The sequence below is a fragment of the Aythya ferina genome (genome assembly GCF_964211825.1).
Source record: "Aythya ferina genome assembly, chromosome: 2".
Classification (NCBI taxonomy): Eukaryota; Metazoa; Chordata; class Aves; order Anseriformes; family Anatidae; genus Aythya; species Aythya ferina.
In genome coordinates this window covers 50,880,470-50,897,303 of record NC_140297.1, presented here as the reverse complement: position 1 = coordinate 50,897,303, position 16,834 = coordinate 50,880,470, and the positions used below count along the sequence as shown (strand labels likewise).

Below are 16,834 nucleotides of genomic sequence, written 5' to 3'. Positions count from 1 at the left end.
TTAGATGTTAGGAAGAACTTCTTCACTGAAAGGGTTGTGAGGCACTGGAACAGGCTGCCCAGGGAAGTGGTGGAGTCACCATCCCTGGAAGTCTTCAAAAGACGTTTAGATGTAGAGCTTAGGGATATGGTTTAGTGGGGACTGCTAGCGTTAGGTCAGAGGCTGGACTCAATGATCTTGAGGTCTCTTCCAACCTAGAAAATTCTGTGATTCTGTGATCCCTTGCTTCCATACTGAAAGCCAAGCTAGTGCAAATTGCATTCTCCAGACGCTTTATAACCAGCTAACATCTTATGTTCTAGATGAATATTCTATTCATCTACCATTCTTTTGCAAGTCGGACAGCTGCAGAACTTATCTCAGGGACTGCAATGGGAATTTTGATCACTAAACTTAAACTAGGCCCTCCATCTAGATTACGGATTCATTCCACTCTATGTACTTAACAATTGTTGTTTCTCTGTGGAGAGATACAATGAGAAAGTGCAGTTTGTAGTCAAATATGGGAGCGAAGCCATACCTTTCAATAAAATGGTAGCAGTTAGCTAAAGTAAAATAACAGAAAACTTGTGATATACTGTCAAATGATCTTTAAAAAGAGATGTAGGTGTGAAGTGATGGTACTCGCTGTATGTTTTTTAGATGCCATATTTCTTTAATGGCAATGGGAGCAGTCTGAGGGATTGTTTTATTATAGCTTCCCCATTCTTCTTTCACAATATCACCTCTTTTGAACATGACAGCTGTGTATTAGAGTTCATCTTCTTTTCCCTTGCTCTCTAAATACAGTTTAACCTCAATTTTTTGTATCTAAACTGTCTTTAATATCAAAAATGCCATCTATTTGAGGGTGGAGGGGAGGGCGGCAGGATGGCTGGATGAGATGAGCACGTGAGTATACAATTAATGCAGGTTAAAATAAGCACATTCTAACTAGGATTTTTTTTTTAGGATCTGTAGCTGCAAACATTTGTTTGAACATACATTGTTCAAAAAAAATGTTCCAAAAATGTTTGTGGTTGGAAAAATGCCCTCAATCTGCCAAGTGACTTTCAGATTGTATGAAAATAAGGATATTCTTGCTGAGAAATGGTGTGTAGGCTGCAACGCTCTGGTACATTGTATGAAAACAGTGCTGAAACACAACAACCAAAGTAGATCTGCGTGTTTGCCCTATTCTTGTGTGTGTGGGGAGAAATCATTTTGAAAGAATAAGACTTGCTCTGTCTGACAACTGTTAAAATACTGTGAAGGAGATTTTCAGTGTGAATTGATTGTGTTTCTTTAGCTGTACTTGAGACTTCCTGGCATTGGTGTTACAATGCTATTTTCCTTGTAGGCTATTCAGCTTCATGTGTTGGTCTAGTTTATGATTCTTTCTGCAAAAGCAGAAAAAAACACATGGTATTCTTTTATAGTTTTAATAATGTGATTTCAATACATAAAGGTATAAGAATTTGGGAAAATGCTTTTGGTAAAGCGATGGGTACCTGATTTATGTATATTCTTTTAGGTAGCACTTACAGTTAATTGATGCCTTATGAAAGCAGCATTTCTATACCTATCTCCTGTTAGAACTCTGGTGTCTGCTGTCACCCATACTTTCTTTAGGAGTATCTAGGCTTTATCTTAGTTATAGGTTGAATATTTTATGAATATTGTTTAGTATTATATGTTGAATTTTATTCTTATGCAATTAATGTGTGGATAAAAGTAATAGCCCCATTTGAAACGTAGTTGTGAAAGTAATACCATAAGTACTTGGTAGAAACAATGGCTTTTTTGTGTTAGTCTAGATCAGCTGAAATGGCTTTGTTTTCCAAAGGGAATAATGCTCTTCTGAAAACCAAAGTATAAAGAAAGAGACAGATCTCTGTTAAGTCTACTGAGACAAGAAACTCAGAATCTGTACTTTGTATAAGCTGTCTTAGACATGAACAGTTGCTCAATATGCTGTTGTGTGTGTTGCTGTTTATATGGTACATTCAGGTTTTCCTCCCCCCCACACATCAATTTCTTTTACACTAGTGGTGCAGGTGTGTTAGCGGAAGAGAGGTTAGGATTCTTAAGTGAATTACAGTTAAGTGAAATCATATGTTTAAATGTGGCCAGATATAACAAAACTGACAGATTTTGCTTTTTTTTTTTTTCTTTCTTTTTTGGTAAGATGTTTACAATTCGGTTGGATTAGAACACTTCAGAGGAATATGGATAAGTACAGATACAGTTCCCTTAGGACAATAAGTTATGGGCTTTGCACAGTTACTCTCTGTATGACTCCATATTAAATTTAGAGGCAAACTGATGAATGTTGCTCAAAGGTGATGGATAGGCAAAAAAAAAAAAACAACACACCAACAACCACCAACAAAAAAGTGATTTATATGGCAGTCCATAACTGAATAGACATTAAGAAATGCCCACACATGCACTTTCTTAATGTTCAGTATATGGATAAAGTACATAAAACTTTGGATGAAAGCTGAAAACTAACTTGTGCAGAATTGGTATCTTTGTTGTCATCTCTTCATTCAGTGAGTTCTTGTATTTTTTTCTGTGGACTCTTGGCTGACCATAGCTTCAATAGCATGCTTGGGAATATCTAGTTCATGAGTGGCTATTGGCTATTTGCTCCAACAGACCTGTCAGATGGAGACCATTCCTGTTTCTTTATTAATGTTAGATCTGAAAGTGCTATAGCATACTTGAAGTAAGTATCACGAGTATCTTGTGAGTATCGTGTTAATCTCACATTCTAAAAGAGCGTGATAACAAATGGAACCAAAGTTATTGGTTGTTGTTACCATTCATAGTACCTTTCATTTAATGCTCTTCTTTGTTTCTCCTTGTGTAGGCCAGACTTGGCCCTTCTCTGCATGGGTTTCTCGTCTTCTAGCTTCTCTTACCCCACTATCTGAAGGAATGCTTCAGGCGGTGTTTGAAGTGTGTGCTTCTTATAGATGTTTGCCTCACACACACATATGTGGACACTCACCTGTCCATGCAGACTTGGTGCTGGAGCAGAGCAAGTCTTTGGGCTCTAAAAAAGGATAGTGCTGGTGTTGGGTCCCAGTCTCTCAAAGAGGTGAGATCAGCTGTGACACAGCCTGTACCAGTACATGGACACTGTCATAGTAAAGTGCTTCTTCTGATTGCAGTTCATTCTCTCTGTACAACTTCTGTCCCTTGCTTTTCATCTTCAGACCTTGAACTTCAAAACCAGCCAGGCTCTATCTTTTTGTACCCTCCCATTAGCTCTTCATAGACTGCAGTAAGATCTCATCTTCTTAACACTGAACAAATGCAGTTTTCTCAGCTTCTCCTCATGTGTCATGCACGAGAATTCTCCAAATCATCCTGGTGGCCCTCTTATCTACTTGCTTGCTCTTGTATCTGTCTGTTTTGGTCCAGGGAGATTGGAGCTGGATGCAGCATTACGGATGCAGTCTCCAAGCCCTAATCATTTCAGCCTGTTTGTTTCACTCTTGTGTGTGTAGTCTCAGTTGCACAGAGCAATGACCTTCTTCACTGTAAGGGCATGCTGCTGACTCACGTTTAGTTTATTGTCTGCCTGAATCCTTTGCCTAAGTCCTTATCCGCAAAGGTGCTTTCTAGACAGTCAGCCTCCTTCCCCTCCTGCACATCTGCATGGGATTATTCGGTCCTAGACATAGGGCTTTTTCCTCTTCAGTTGTTGAACTTTATGAAGTTCCTGTTGGCACATCTCTGCGGGGTGCTGTGATCCCTCAGAAGAGCAGGCTTGGCCTCCACCACATGAACTGTTTCCCCCACCTCCAGCTTGCAATTTGCTGTGGATGCATGTTATCCTTTCAGCCACCTTGTTAGTGAGATGTGAAATAACACTGGCCTCAGCATCAGTCCCTGAGGAGCACCGATCCTAACCAGCCACCGGTTAGACTTTGTACTGCTGACCACAACCATTTGAGCCCAGCAGTGTGGCCAGTTTTTCATCCGCTTTGTTGCCTACTTCTTCAGTTCCTATGAAATAAATTAGGTTTTAAGGGCTCTATGGGTGGCCTGTGGTGGATGCCTGCTTGAAATCAAGGTACGTGACGTCTCCTGCCCTCCGCTAGGCTCAGTCACCTTGTACAAGGCAAGGTCACGTCACCTCTTCTGCTTCAGCCCATTCTGCCTCACAAGGAAAATGTCATTTTGACCCAGGCTAATACAGGCAAACAAATGTCTTACAGTATGACATCATCGACCCTATTTATTTGTGAAAGGATGGCTGCAGCTCTGGGAAGTAGGTCTGCAGTGCTCACTGAACAAAACAGTACTGTTTGTAGTGGTGTTGGCTTATAGGGTCTGTTAAACAGCCTGTGAAATGCAGTTTCAAAGGCAGCCAGTGCAAAACTCCTGTCATCCTAAAGACTGGGTCTTTTTTAAGAGCGCTGTTAAGATTGCAAAATCGTTTCAAGTCAGCCATTGCAAGGATAATGTTCTTGTAGCCAAATGCTTCTGTGGGTATATGAAGAAACTTCCATTTATTTAAGTGTTGACTAGGGTCTGTAAACAACTGAATTGCTTAGCTAATTTGTGTTTTGTCTGTCCACTCTTTTTTTTTTTTGTTTGTTTTTTTTTGTTTTTTTTTGTTTTGCTTTTGATGGCTAGGGCTGTCTCTTGTGTATTTTTCAGCCTGTGATGTCTGGAGGCTGTTTAGATCCTGACTCCCTAAGGGGCTCTGTGGCCTTTTTTGAATGCTCTGATTTATGCATTAGGGGCTTAATTCATGACACTTCTGATTTTCTTTTAAATGACTGACCATAACTATCTGAGTTGCAATGGAGGTTACAAAAAGGAAAAGAAAAAAAAAAAATCAAGAGAATTTTCTTCAAGTTAAGTCTAAACAGATAAAAACTAGATGTCTTTGTGCTTATAAAAACATAAAAAATAAAAGCAGGCTTGCAAGTTATGGTTTCTGTCAAAGCTGGCAGCAGTTGAACTGGAAAAGTTTCAGACTCACCACAGACTTGAGTGGTTAAAGAGGAAATCAAAGCACACAAACACCAGCCAACCAGTTTGGAAGAAAGTCAGACTGTTCCAGTCACTGGGACATGAGGACACCACAGGAGAGTTGCCGGCACCATGGTCACTGAACACAAGACAACAGGAAAAAGTTAGGAAGAAAATGGAAGATGAAAAGTTAAAAACAAACAAACAAAAACTGAGGAATCCTTGGAAGGGAAGAAATTTAGAGAAGTTAAAGCAGATGGAGCAGTTGAGGATGATTAGTTATTTGGTAACTAAAGGTTACTGCTTCCTGTTTTTCTGCACTGTCAGTATGCTTTTACTTGTATTTTTACAGTAAAATACATTTTAATATACTTCAAACTATAAAATAATGAGAAAATCACTTGAATTATTAGGCAACCTAATATTTAAGTGAGACTGTCTAATTTTTCAATAGCTGGTACCTTAACCAGTATTTTCTTTGAGATCCTTAAAAGGTGCTGGGGCAGTAGGGAAGATACGTCCATGAAGATAATCAGACTGTCTTAGCTATGTGACTCTGTATCAGGGATTCATTTGCTTTTGAAAATCTCCCTGGAGACTCTTAAATGCAGATACAAGATCCTGGTTTAAATTTCTGGTTTTAAAATAAATCAGTCATTGGATTTATATAACTGTGTAAATCAGTCCATTAAACTGCTTAGAAAATCTCAAACAGATTTCAGATTGGGCAATTATGTTGATATGTGTGGTCTTCTCTCATTTTAAGTAGACAAAGTGATACATAGCAAAGACTATATACTTGAAACATGTATCTCTTTTGACTGCTGCACATACCTTTTTTTTTTTTTTTTTTTTTTTTTCCACTAGGACTAACTGGTTTATCACAGGGCACAGAGATGTCATTTAAGAGCAGCAGCATAGTATTAATTGTAGATAATACTTAGATTCTTGTGCACGTCAGAGTTTTTAGCATTTCTACTGCTACAACTGGTAGGCCATTTGGGGGCAGAAAGGTTTGTGTAGACGCAGTCATTGGGAGCAATTCTTTCTAGGTTATAAATGGTGAGTTTGTTTTTATTAAGTTCTTATTTCTGACATTATTTTACGCAGACAATTCAGATCCACTTTCCCACAGACATTGTACAAGTACTTTTTTGGAAAATGGTCTGATGGCAATCTCAGATAATTTCTAAATTAAGCCTGGTAGTCTCAGCGCTGTTGAAATACAAATTTTTCCCTCCAGGATGTTTTGACCAGTATGAAAACAATACCTTTTTTTCCCCAAGAATCTGTGTGATACCTGCTGCATGCTACAGAATGAACTACAGCCTAATGTTTCCTCTGGGATTTCACCACTCTAAAAGGGTCTGTCCCAAAAGCCATTCAGGAAGTAAAAACAATAGCTCTTATCACAGGCAGTGGTCTACTTTTCAACCTTGCTTTCTGCAAGGGTGATTCAGGAGCTGCTAACATTGTGAAGATGCATGGTAAATAAAGTGGATTGCTTGTAGAAAAGACACTTGACCCTAATCCCCCCTTCTCGTTTTTCTCCTTCCCCTTGTGGAGATCATCTGAGATGCTTTATTCCTGAAACAGAACTCTAAATGTGCTTATCGTCTCCCCCTGCTACTTGGTCCTAGTTGTTCTTTTCATAGTTGCTATTCTGCTAGAAAACTTTGAAAGCTGAATTTTTGAAAGCTTATGAAATTGTTCATTACTAAGCCAATTAGGTTTTTCAGCACATTCCGTATGTGTTACGCTGAGTTATCTGTCCCCAGTAGAGTTTTTCTTTAATGAAATTATACTGTTTGATGCTTTAAATACTGAGGCAACTGTGAATTCACAGCTCTCAAACTTTATAAATTAAAGCAAGCTTCCAAAAATCCTTTCCTCAGAGGTCATTTTCCAATTACTGCTGTTTATTAGGAGGGAGCTGAGAATAGCAGTTGCTTATGCATGCTGAAATGTTGGGGTATTCTGCCACTGCATCTTGAGGATTAGCTGTGAGCAGATTTCTAAGAAACGATCTTTTCTGTCTAGGGTGTTTCTGTCCTAACTCTTTATTTCTACTGCCTTAATTACTTCTATTTGACTGAGACCAGGAGTCATGGACCTCCAAAAGTTGTTGCTCTGTATGAGGTGTTGAAAGAATCAATTACTGGCAGTTAGAGTTGTGTGGCACATTCTGCTCTGTGCAATCACAGAACCTCATTTATCTACCTGTGATATTTCAGCTGAGTTGCTTTCTTACATTAGTGACTGTCATGATCTGCCCTCAAAGTTGTGGTCTGTGTAGCCCAGCAGCTATTTGGAAATGCTTCTAAAATAACTTATGACTCTGTGAATCACAGAGCTGTAGTTTGAACTGCAGAGAAAGTCATTGCAGTTTCCAGTAAACACCTAGCAATGCACAATTGTAGATCAGGGAAGGGAACACCAGTGTATGCAGCTTTGTGGTAGATTGCTTTACCCTTTAATGTCAATCTAGAACGCTGAATTAATTCAAATAATTGCAGAACTTTGGAGGCAGAATAATTGATCAAACAGTTCTTTAGATAAACACTGTGACATTGATGCACTCGATTTTGCTCGTTAAATCGTTGGCCTTAAAAGTGAACAAATTCAATGTGTGATGGTATAACTACATAGCTGTGCCCTTTGAATTACCTGCACTTGACTGCTGGAATTCAGTTTCACAAAATGCAAATATTTAAAGTACAGAATTAAATCATATTATAGCTTATCAAACTAACTGGGCTGCCTTGTCTCCAAATTCCTTTTGATTAGGAACTGGTGAGACGTTACGAAATAAAACACTGGCTTCGGAAGTCTTTGGAAGAACTAAATTGTAATGCACCTTGATCCAACTACTCAAAACTTAGTAAACAAGAGCTAGTAGAATTCCAGAAGTGTTTTCTTCTTAGGATCTTGCTGTGCTTGGAATAGATTGCAGAATTTAAAAAAATAACATCTGATAGTTTCATTACACCTTGAGAAAATAATGTACAGTCCCACATACTGCACAGTGTCTTGAAGGGCCATCCTATTTTCTGCTAAAGCTTTGTTGAGATGCATTTTCTTTTAAGTAGACCTTGCAGTTTCTAAAATAGTTGGCTACAAACATAGTTTCAGAGAAGTCCTGTTTTTAGCACAGAACTTTTGTTGTAATGTTGAGTGTATCTATGTGGTGTAGCTGTTATGGCTCATGTCCAAGCTCACTTTGAACAAACCAGGACAGTGGAAACAGTATTTCTGTAATAATGTGGTTTGCTGCTTTGACGGATTAGCCTTGATGAGAAATAGCTTGCCACTGTTTCTAAATATTTTAAATCCCAAATCTTTTTTAAAGTCAAAACAACTTCCCACTCCTCAGGTTTTTAACAGCAAATATCTTCCATGCCATAGTGGATTGAAAAGCTTTATTGTAAAATGTCTGAACTTCAAGTGCAATAACAGTTTCCTAAAAACAAATTAGGTGTAGTAGGCATAGTAGGCATATTTTCTTTGATAAACTGTTTTGTTTTCTTTTTTTTCTTTTTGGTCCTGATCAATTGCAGTTAGGCTCGATAAGATTTAAAAGTAGCATTTATGGAGATAAAATAATAACAAATATTCACAATATTTAACTCTATAAATAGAGTTAAGTAATAGAGCTCTTGTTAAGTAAGTTTTGGGTAGTTTCCATCTCCCTTTCATCTCTTGAGAGTATACATTCCATTATTTCTTTTGCTCAATCAAGCTTGCAAAGGGAGTTTTCCCTTTGCTCACATTACAGAGCATTTTTATCAAAACTACATTTAATACAAACTAAAAGTATTTTACAAAAGCCTAAACCTTTTCTGTGAGTTATACTTTGAAACAAGCAAGTCATGCTTCCCTTTCAGGACAGCTGCTATATGTTACTGCAAAATACTCTTGTGCTAGAATTATTGAGGCTTCCTGAGGAAGTCTGGTGGTAGGTACAGAGAGCTGGTGAGGGTGACTGTTAGGAGCAATCTTTCAGTATTTGTACTGATGTGATATTCCAGCATACTGTTAGGGGTGCTGTACTACTGGCAGATTGATTTATTTTTAGAGCAAGCTTCATAAAACCCTGGATTTATACAACTAGTCAGATATAATAAAAGCAGATATTAGTAAATGTTTTGAGTCAGTTGTGGCTAATGATATTTTACTTCCTTGAATTTCTAATTTGGGAGATCATCAGCTTAGGACTGCTGGTGTTTTTTTGTTTGTTTGTTTTTTTTTTCTTTTTTCTTTTTTTTTAACAAGCTCATTAGGTTGATACCAAGCAAGAATTTACTGGATTATTCAGGAAATGAAGAGTGCTGTACTGCCCTCCTTGCCCCAAATTAACCACCCGCAGAGCAGCAAGGATCTTCTGTCATATGACACTGTCTCGGCTCTGCAGCTCTCCCATCTTGCTCACAGATGTTTGGTCTTGGTCAATCACATTAAATGTGAGTGAATAGCACACTAATTGCACACCACTGTCTGTAATTGAGCTGTTTTCTCATCCTTCAATGAAAGATGTTTTATACTTCCAGTATCTGAGGGTGGGATCCTGTCTTCACTAAACATAGTGGCACAGCTCTTTGTAATTTAAGAGGAACCAAGATTTTGCTCCTTGTCTATGCTCTCGTTCTCATCTGCTGTTGAAATCCACTGATTAGTCCCACTGAAGGGAAGTCCTTATTTGTCTGCCATGTCATGAGTATTCTTACTTCTAATTAGTTCCATCTGTAAGGGATAGCCTTTAATGTGAAATGTGTGCTTTATAAGGAATATTACTGTTTTGAAAATGAAGAGCCTGCTTAATCTAATGCACTGCTTGAGCACGTACTAAATGAACAATGTGAAGACCACTGTTTCCTGTCTCTACAACAAAATTTCAGGCACTTGACCAAAATGTCAATGATGTTCAGTTTGGTAACGTGCAAAAAGTTTTTAACGATCCCATGGTATTAATCTGTCTGTGGATAATATTTATGTTGTTGTGAAATATTTCTGTGTATTGGGCACATGGCTGGATAAATGTTAATAATTCAAAGCAAAAGGTTAATAATTCAAACTACTTTATTAAATTTAAGATGTTGGAAAAACAGGATTTAGTGATTCCAGAAAACAAAACCCTAAAAAAACTTTATTCAAAACAAGTTGGTGATTGCAAACTTGATGACCATTAATGATTTTTTTTCCATGAATGTCTATGGTATCTCTATGCAATAAGTTTTGACCTGTATTAATGGAAGGCAATATTTATAAACCAACTATAACTGTTTGAAGAAGGTTTCCATTTTAAGACACACACAAATATTTATTTGCAACTACTAGCCTGCTGGCTTTTGAGTCCTGTATATTTGATTTTCAGCTGTGATAAAGTCTGATTTTTAAGGAAATTTTACCTACTGGGCTGGTTTTATAAGATCCACTTGCTGACACTTACTGAGACGCAACACTCAGATTAAGGAAGAAAATCTTAGAGGGCAGTGAGGTTGTCCAGAGTTCCCCAAAACCCTTTTCCAACTGATAGACTGTGGTCTGAAGATGTGGGAGCATGGATTTATGAATAATTTGTTATGCTAGAAACTTGGAATAGAGGTTGGTTTATTGGGAGAAAAATACAAACACCCTACACATACTTGTGGTTGGGTTATACATTTATACTTTCGGGAGAAGATAATTCTAAGACCTATGAAAAGTGGTTAGTTCAGCATTCCTACAAAAAATGTTTAAACTCTGCATTTTTGGTCAGCTGCAGTCCAACAGATTAATTATTTTCGAAATTGGAATTAACAAGTATAATACAAATAGGATTTAGAAGTATTCTTTTTTTGTTTGTTTTCTAAAATCCATCCTCTTCTATATTACATCAAAATCTTTCATTTTGTTTTCATTATTTCATTTTGTTTTCATTATCCTCTTTGATTACCAAAAAAAGATGGACCAAATTATAAATATAAAATATTAGACAATATTTTTATAATAGGATTTAATTAATTGGTGTAGACTTGGTAGAAAGTCTGCTTCCAAATCCCAACTTTCAGCTCCTACCCAAAATTAAATCAGCAACCCCCTGAAGTATACTCAAAGAGCATAATAATAAAGCTTTTAGAAACAATCATAAACATTTGGAGAATAACTTCCCCTTCTTTTTCCCCACTTATTGCTGCACTTTTCCATTCTCTCTCTGTAACCAAGCCCAGGACTTACATTAAAAATTATTTTCCTATAAAGCAACTCTAAGGATGCATGAGAAACTAGTATTTGTTCTTTCCTATAAATATGGTTGGATGCTAGGTGTGTTTTTTCATACATTTCTAGATACCAAGTTGTCAAGAGAAGAGGCAGTAAGAGATGAGTCAAAAACTGTTAAGTTTTTTAGAAAAAGAACATTGAAGATATGAAACTTATTCGCAAGGTTCAGAGACTTATAACTTCACTATTTAGTGCTTAGTAGTACTTAGTTCTCTTGGTACTATAGTACTATTGCTGTATAATAAATACTATTCTCCAAATGCAGAGCAAAATACATACAGTGCCTAATACATTTATGATTTATGTGTAAATTATAAGCAAAAGAGCAAGAGGTAATATACTATTTTCTTTATGATCTAAATGGAACGATATGGCAATAAAACAATCTATGTAAATAGCGTAAACAATCCTTTTTACTGTATGCTGATGCTAGTTTAGACTTTGGCTCATCCATTCATATTAGATTAGTAGATAATGCTATTCATATTCTGCCCTTTGCATTCAAACTAAATAACCTTGATGAATTGTTTCTTTTCTGTGTCTTCTGCCTTGCTCGTATCTTCTTTCAAGATAAAGGTGATCATATCCTTAATATTTTATTTAGAGGGAAAAAAAAAGTGTATATATACATGAACACAATTTGTAAAGAAGTTTAAAAAACAAAAGACACAAAATGCTATTAAGTAGGGGAACCTAATAATGAATATAATGAATAACAAAATTGTAATTTTATCACTTAAAAATAATACTCATGGAGTCTTCTTGCACTTAATTTAGTGATAGGTTTTAAAAGTATATCATTATGTTGCAGTGTGATTTGTGATGGCGTGACTTACCAACTTGAATTCCATTTGTCCAGTACTTGATTTGTCCTTTCTGAAATTAGGCTGTGAACCAGATACTTTTACAAAGACTTGGGAACATTTTGGAATATTAGGATTTCACTTTCTGTGCTATTTATATCTATCACCAAGGAATAAAGTTAGAAGTTTATTTTAAATGTCAGTGCTGCGGAAATTATAGATTGTTATCAAGCTTATGATGAAGTAACCCATCTTGAAGAAGGTCCATAAAAGTTTCCTTTTCACGCAGTTACAGTTAAAGGTGGCAAAGAATTGGTAGTAATTTTTCAATTGAAACACAAACTTTTCTAATAAATCTGTATTTAGAGTTTGTAAATTGAAGTAAATAGTAAAAGTTATTGGTATCTTTTTTTTTTTTTCTTCCCGAATCCTAGTTTAAGGAAGAAAAATGTAAAATTAAATTTGAGTTTAAAAATTCACTTCATCCCAAGAAATAAAGCCTTCGTACATCCCTTTAGTGATGGCTGAAAAAATTCTCCTTTTTGGATAGAAGGGACAGTGTTTAAGTAATCTTGTGTTTTATGGTACCAGTGGGGGAAATGGTGAGCTTTGGGGAATATAAAATTTCTTCTAGACACTAGAGAAAGGTGAAGGAAAGTCTGGTTAGTGTACGTATGCATGTTGTGATGTCTGACCTAGGATTTTTCAGACATTCCTAGGACACTGATCAGAAATCTAAAGTGGATAGCATGGCTGGGGTCATGGGGCAGGATTGTTTCAGATTAAGTCTGCTCTTAATGACCTGAGAAAATTGTCAAAATAACCAGCAATTTTACTTGCTTTGGAAAAAAAAATCAACAAAGATTAGTGCATATATCACCGGTGTAAGCCAAACCATTATGTATTGTTGCAAAAGAGCAGACGCTTCCACTCTATGAAACAGATTCTGAATTTCCTTGAAATATAAGTAGAACTGAAAACATTAAACTGAAAACCAAAAGAAAAAAAAAAAAAGAAAAAAACAATCAATACCAAAAGCAAACAAACAAAACACCTGTAGGTCAGCATATATGTAACAGGTAAATGTTTCTATTTATTTTTTTATTCACTCAGTATTATTTTTCTTTAAGTGGCAGAGGATTTCTGCCTACCCTGCTGGAGCTGTAATGAATACAGGCTTTCAAGCTCCTGCTGCGTGCCTGAGCTGTAAGGATGCAGTAACAAACATCTTCCCATCTTCCATCAGTGGGCTAACACTGATCAACACGGCGTTTGATGGGACTGCTTATAAGGTGTCCTTGTAAAGATATAGATAGTGCTTTGCCTGCAGCATTCTCCCATGCCAGCGTTTTCTTTCAGCGCTTTGGAGCCCCGCATACTGTGTTTGGGTGGCCGGGTGCTAGCAGGGCTGCCCTGTGCTAGTCCTGGCTGCTCAGGGCAGGATGTGTCTTGAGGACTGGAGTGAAGGAGTGAATTGAAGCTTGGGAAAGAGAGAGGAAAGGTTTGGGATTAAGTTTTTATTTACCTGGCAATAAATTAATTTTCCCCATGACAGCAATTAGTGAGTGATCTTCTCACCTTTTTCTCGACCCACAAGCTTTCTGGTTGCCATTCTTCCTTGTTTTCTGCCCCTGAGTGGAGGAGTGAGCAAGTGTCGGGTGGAAGCTGGCTGTTAGCCAGTGCCAATCACTGCACCAGGCTGCTGATGGCAAGGGTAGCAGTATGGTGAGGATGTGGCCACCAGCGTCACCAATCCATAATGCTTCTTTTGGGGAAGAAAGCTGGCTAAGAAAGCTTTGGGGAAGAAAGCTGGCTTAGAAAGAAAGTGAATGATGTGATGATGTGGAGAGGAAGGAGTGTGGCAGTGGGATGACTGGAGGGCAGCTGTCTTAGAAATTAAGTGTTGGGTTATATGGAGAGTTGTCATCAAAAAAAGAGAAGGGGAGGGAGAACAGGGAGATGGTCTTTGCAAGCCTGGAAGAATTTGAAGGTGTTTGAAAGAATCATGGATGGGAAGTGGAGAAATGAGTGCCCTCTGGGGCTATAAGGGAAAGAAAGCCCTGTGTGACATATTGCAGATGGCCAGTGACATAGAATAGAATCATAGAGTGGTTCAGGTTGGAAGGGACCTTGAAGATCATCCAGTTCCAACCCCCTGCCATGGACAGGGACACTTTCCACCAGACCAGGTTGCCCAAAACCCCATCCAACCTGGCCTTGAACACCTCCAGGGATGGGGCATTTCTCTGGGCAGCCTGTGCCAGTGCCTCACCACCCTCTGAGTGAAGAATTTCCTACTAGCCTCTAATCTAAATCTCCCCTCTTTTAGCACATAGTAGAAGATGTTTTTGTTCCCTAAATAGGGGACGCAGATCAAGCATAAAATAATTATCTGCTCATACTCTTGATTTCAAATGCTATTCTATTAAACAAGCTTTAAATCCTGCACAGTAAAAGGTTCTTGATTTGCAAAAGAAAAGCAAGAAACAAAAAATGATCTGACAGGTAAAAATTGTCTTTGGATGGGAATGAGCAGGTTGTAAAGGTTCAGATTTAGAATTCTTTTTTAAGGTACAACCACTGTATGAGAGGAATCTTTGGGAAGGAAAACCTTTACAGTTTGCAAAGCAGTATTACCTACTCATGGAATTATTAGACACTAATAGAAGACAAGTTAGTATATCGAAGTGGTAAACAGCCTTGTAGCTGGTGCCTTATCCTTAAGAAACCACCTGGTTCTATATAAGCCTCTTCATTACTCTTTTGAAAGTTATATGATAATACTCCTGTAGTTCCAGCATTAGTTTTTTTCAGCACCCAAATCCTTTACTATGTTGAAGCTGTAAGAATTTAAGATCCAATAGCCATGAACAAGAGGGTTTTTTTTTGTTGTTGTTGTTGTTTTTTAAAGTTTGAAACAATTTAACCTATTAAAAATGTAGGCCCAGGTCAGCTGTAAAGAGGGAGAAGAGGGAAAAAAAAAGTACAATGAACTCATCTTAACAAGTTTATTACATTCATGGTATGACCAGGATCCAAAGGCTAAGCCAAGAAAAACCTGCAGTGAGTGATATGGTTTTTGTTTGTTTGTTTGTTTTATCCTTCCCTGCTCTTACTTTGAATGAATCTGCCTTTACTACCATATCAAGTAAATTAAAAGCATTTACTTTGTTCCTCTAGGTTCTTATGGGAGACTTGTATAAGCTCCGAGATCTTTTGTACCAACCTGTTGTCCCTGTTGATGATTTGGTCTTTATTACATTATTTATTTTGCTTGTAAAAGCTAAATGTAATAAGGAAAATCCAACTCAAATGTGTTTTCAAGGATACAGACTAGTTAAAATATATGCATAGTTTTCATGATTTATTAATTTTTATTTTCCCCTCCTTGTTCAGCTAAGAATTTTTGTGTAATAGTGGGACTGAAAGTTTGGATATTTGTCTTTAGTAATGATTTAGGAGTGAACAACTGTTAGTCCCATTATAGCTTTCTAAAAAGATGTGAATTCCCACTCTTTGAACTGGGATACATGTTTTCTACAGATCATTTTTCTCATCCTCTTTGTAAATGTGAAAGGTATTTTAAGGAAGTATGAGATCAAAACTCTCTTCAAATCAGTTTAGTTTGTTGTTTTTAAAACAGAATACTATTATTTTTTGGTTGTACATATAAAAGCTCTTTCTTTCAGGTGTTCTAAAGATAGTTGTGCACATAAAGGCATTCTTGGGAAGAAACTGAATATTTTCATCTCCTAAACAGGTGTCTCAATGCATGTACTTACTGCAAAACTAAGCATGCCAGAGGAGACCTAGCAAGCTATCCCATTGAAGAACTAGTGGACAGAGCCAAACAGTCTTTTCAAGGTAAGGGGCTTTATTCCTACAATAAAAGTCATCCTTTGAATTGTACCAGGTCTTATTTTCACATGTAATGATTGTGATACAATATGGCTCTGTTACAGTATTGGTGTTACTAGTATGTTGTGGCTGTGTCTAGTGGTGTATTTGTGGTAGGAAGCCATGCTGTCATTATGTTGGGGTGCCATTGTTTACAAAATGTAGTCCTACCAGAAGGATTATTTCATTTTAAATTTAGGCTTGCATAGATAAAGTTCCACGCAAACATTTTGTCATGATGAAGATAATTTCTGTAAGATTTATGCATTTTGCTTTGTTGCTATTTTCTTACAAGGGAAGGCAGTAATGTTTTTCGCTCAGCAATAACAGTAAATTTCATAAACTTTCATAGGATTCTGAAAACACTTTTAAGATATATTGTTTTTACCCATAATGGGTTTCCTTGAGGAGGTCTAGGATGTTTCTGTGAGCAATACAAAGTTTTGAGGATTAATTTGAAACAGATAAGATTAACAGCTTCCAATAAAACAGGTACTGATGGACTTCTACTTTCAACTTCAATAGAATATTTGTACTGATCTTACATGGATTCAACCAAACATCAGTTTTTCATGCAGCACAGGACTCTGATAATATTTGCCTAAAACTCTTGTGTTTCATAGTTATGTTAGTTTTACTGAACTGTTATTTGTTATTTGTATCTGAATTTTGCCTTTCTTGCAAAAATGAACATTTTCAAATATTTTCTGTTTATTTCTGATGCAATCTCTGTGAAGGCATAGGTATTGTTTCCTGTGTTTGTGTGCCATGTTGAAAGTTTATGCGCCTACTAAAAAAATACTTTATACACTTACTAAAAAAAACACTGAGGTAATTCACGTACAGCTTCTCCTTTCTTCTTTGAATCAAATTCTTTTCAATCAAAATTATAACAACAAATA

General features: G+C 37.0%; 1 protein-coding gene across 3 annotated transcripts in view; it reads left to right on the top strand.

Moving 5' to 3' along the window:
• The window catches only part of CDKAL1 (CDKAL1 threonylcarbamoyladenosine tRNA methylthiotransferase), a 429,529-nt gene that overhangs the window by 176,763 nt on the left and 235,932 nt on the right, over window positions 1–16,834 (top strand). For all 3 annotated transcript variants that reach the window (XM_084510786.1, XM_084510787.1, XM_084510788.1), the window contains one exon: window positions 15,796–15,899. In XM_084510786.1, coding sequence (XP_084366912.1) covers window positions 15,796–15,899 — 104 coding nt within the window. The remainder of the gene's footprint in view (window positions 1–15,795; window positions 15,900–16,834) is intronic.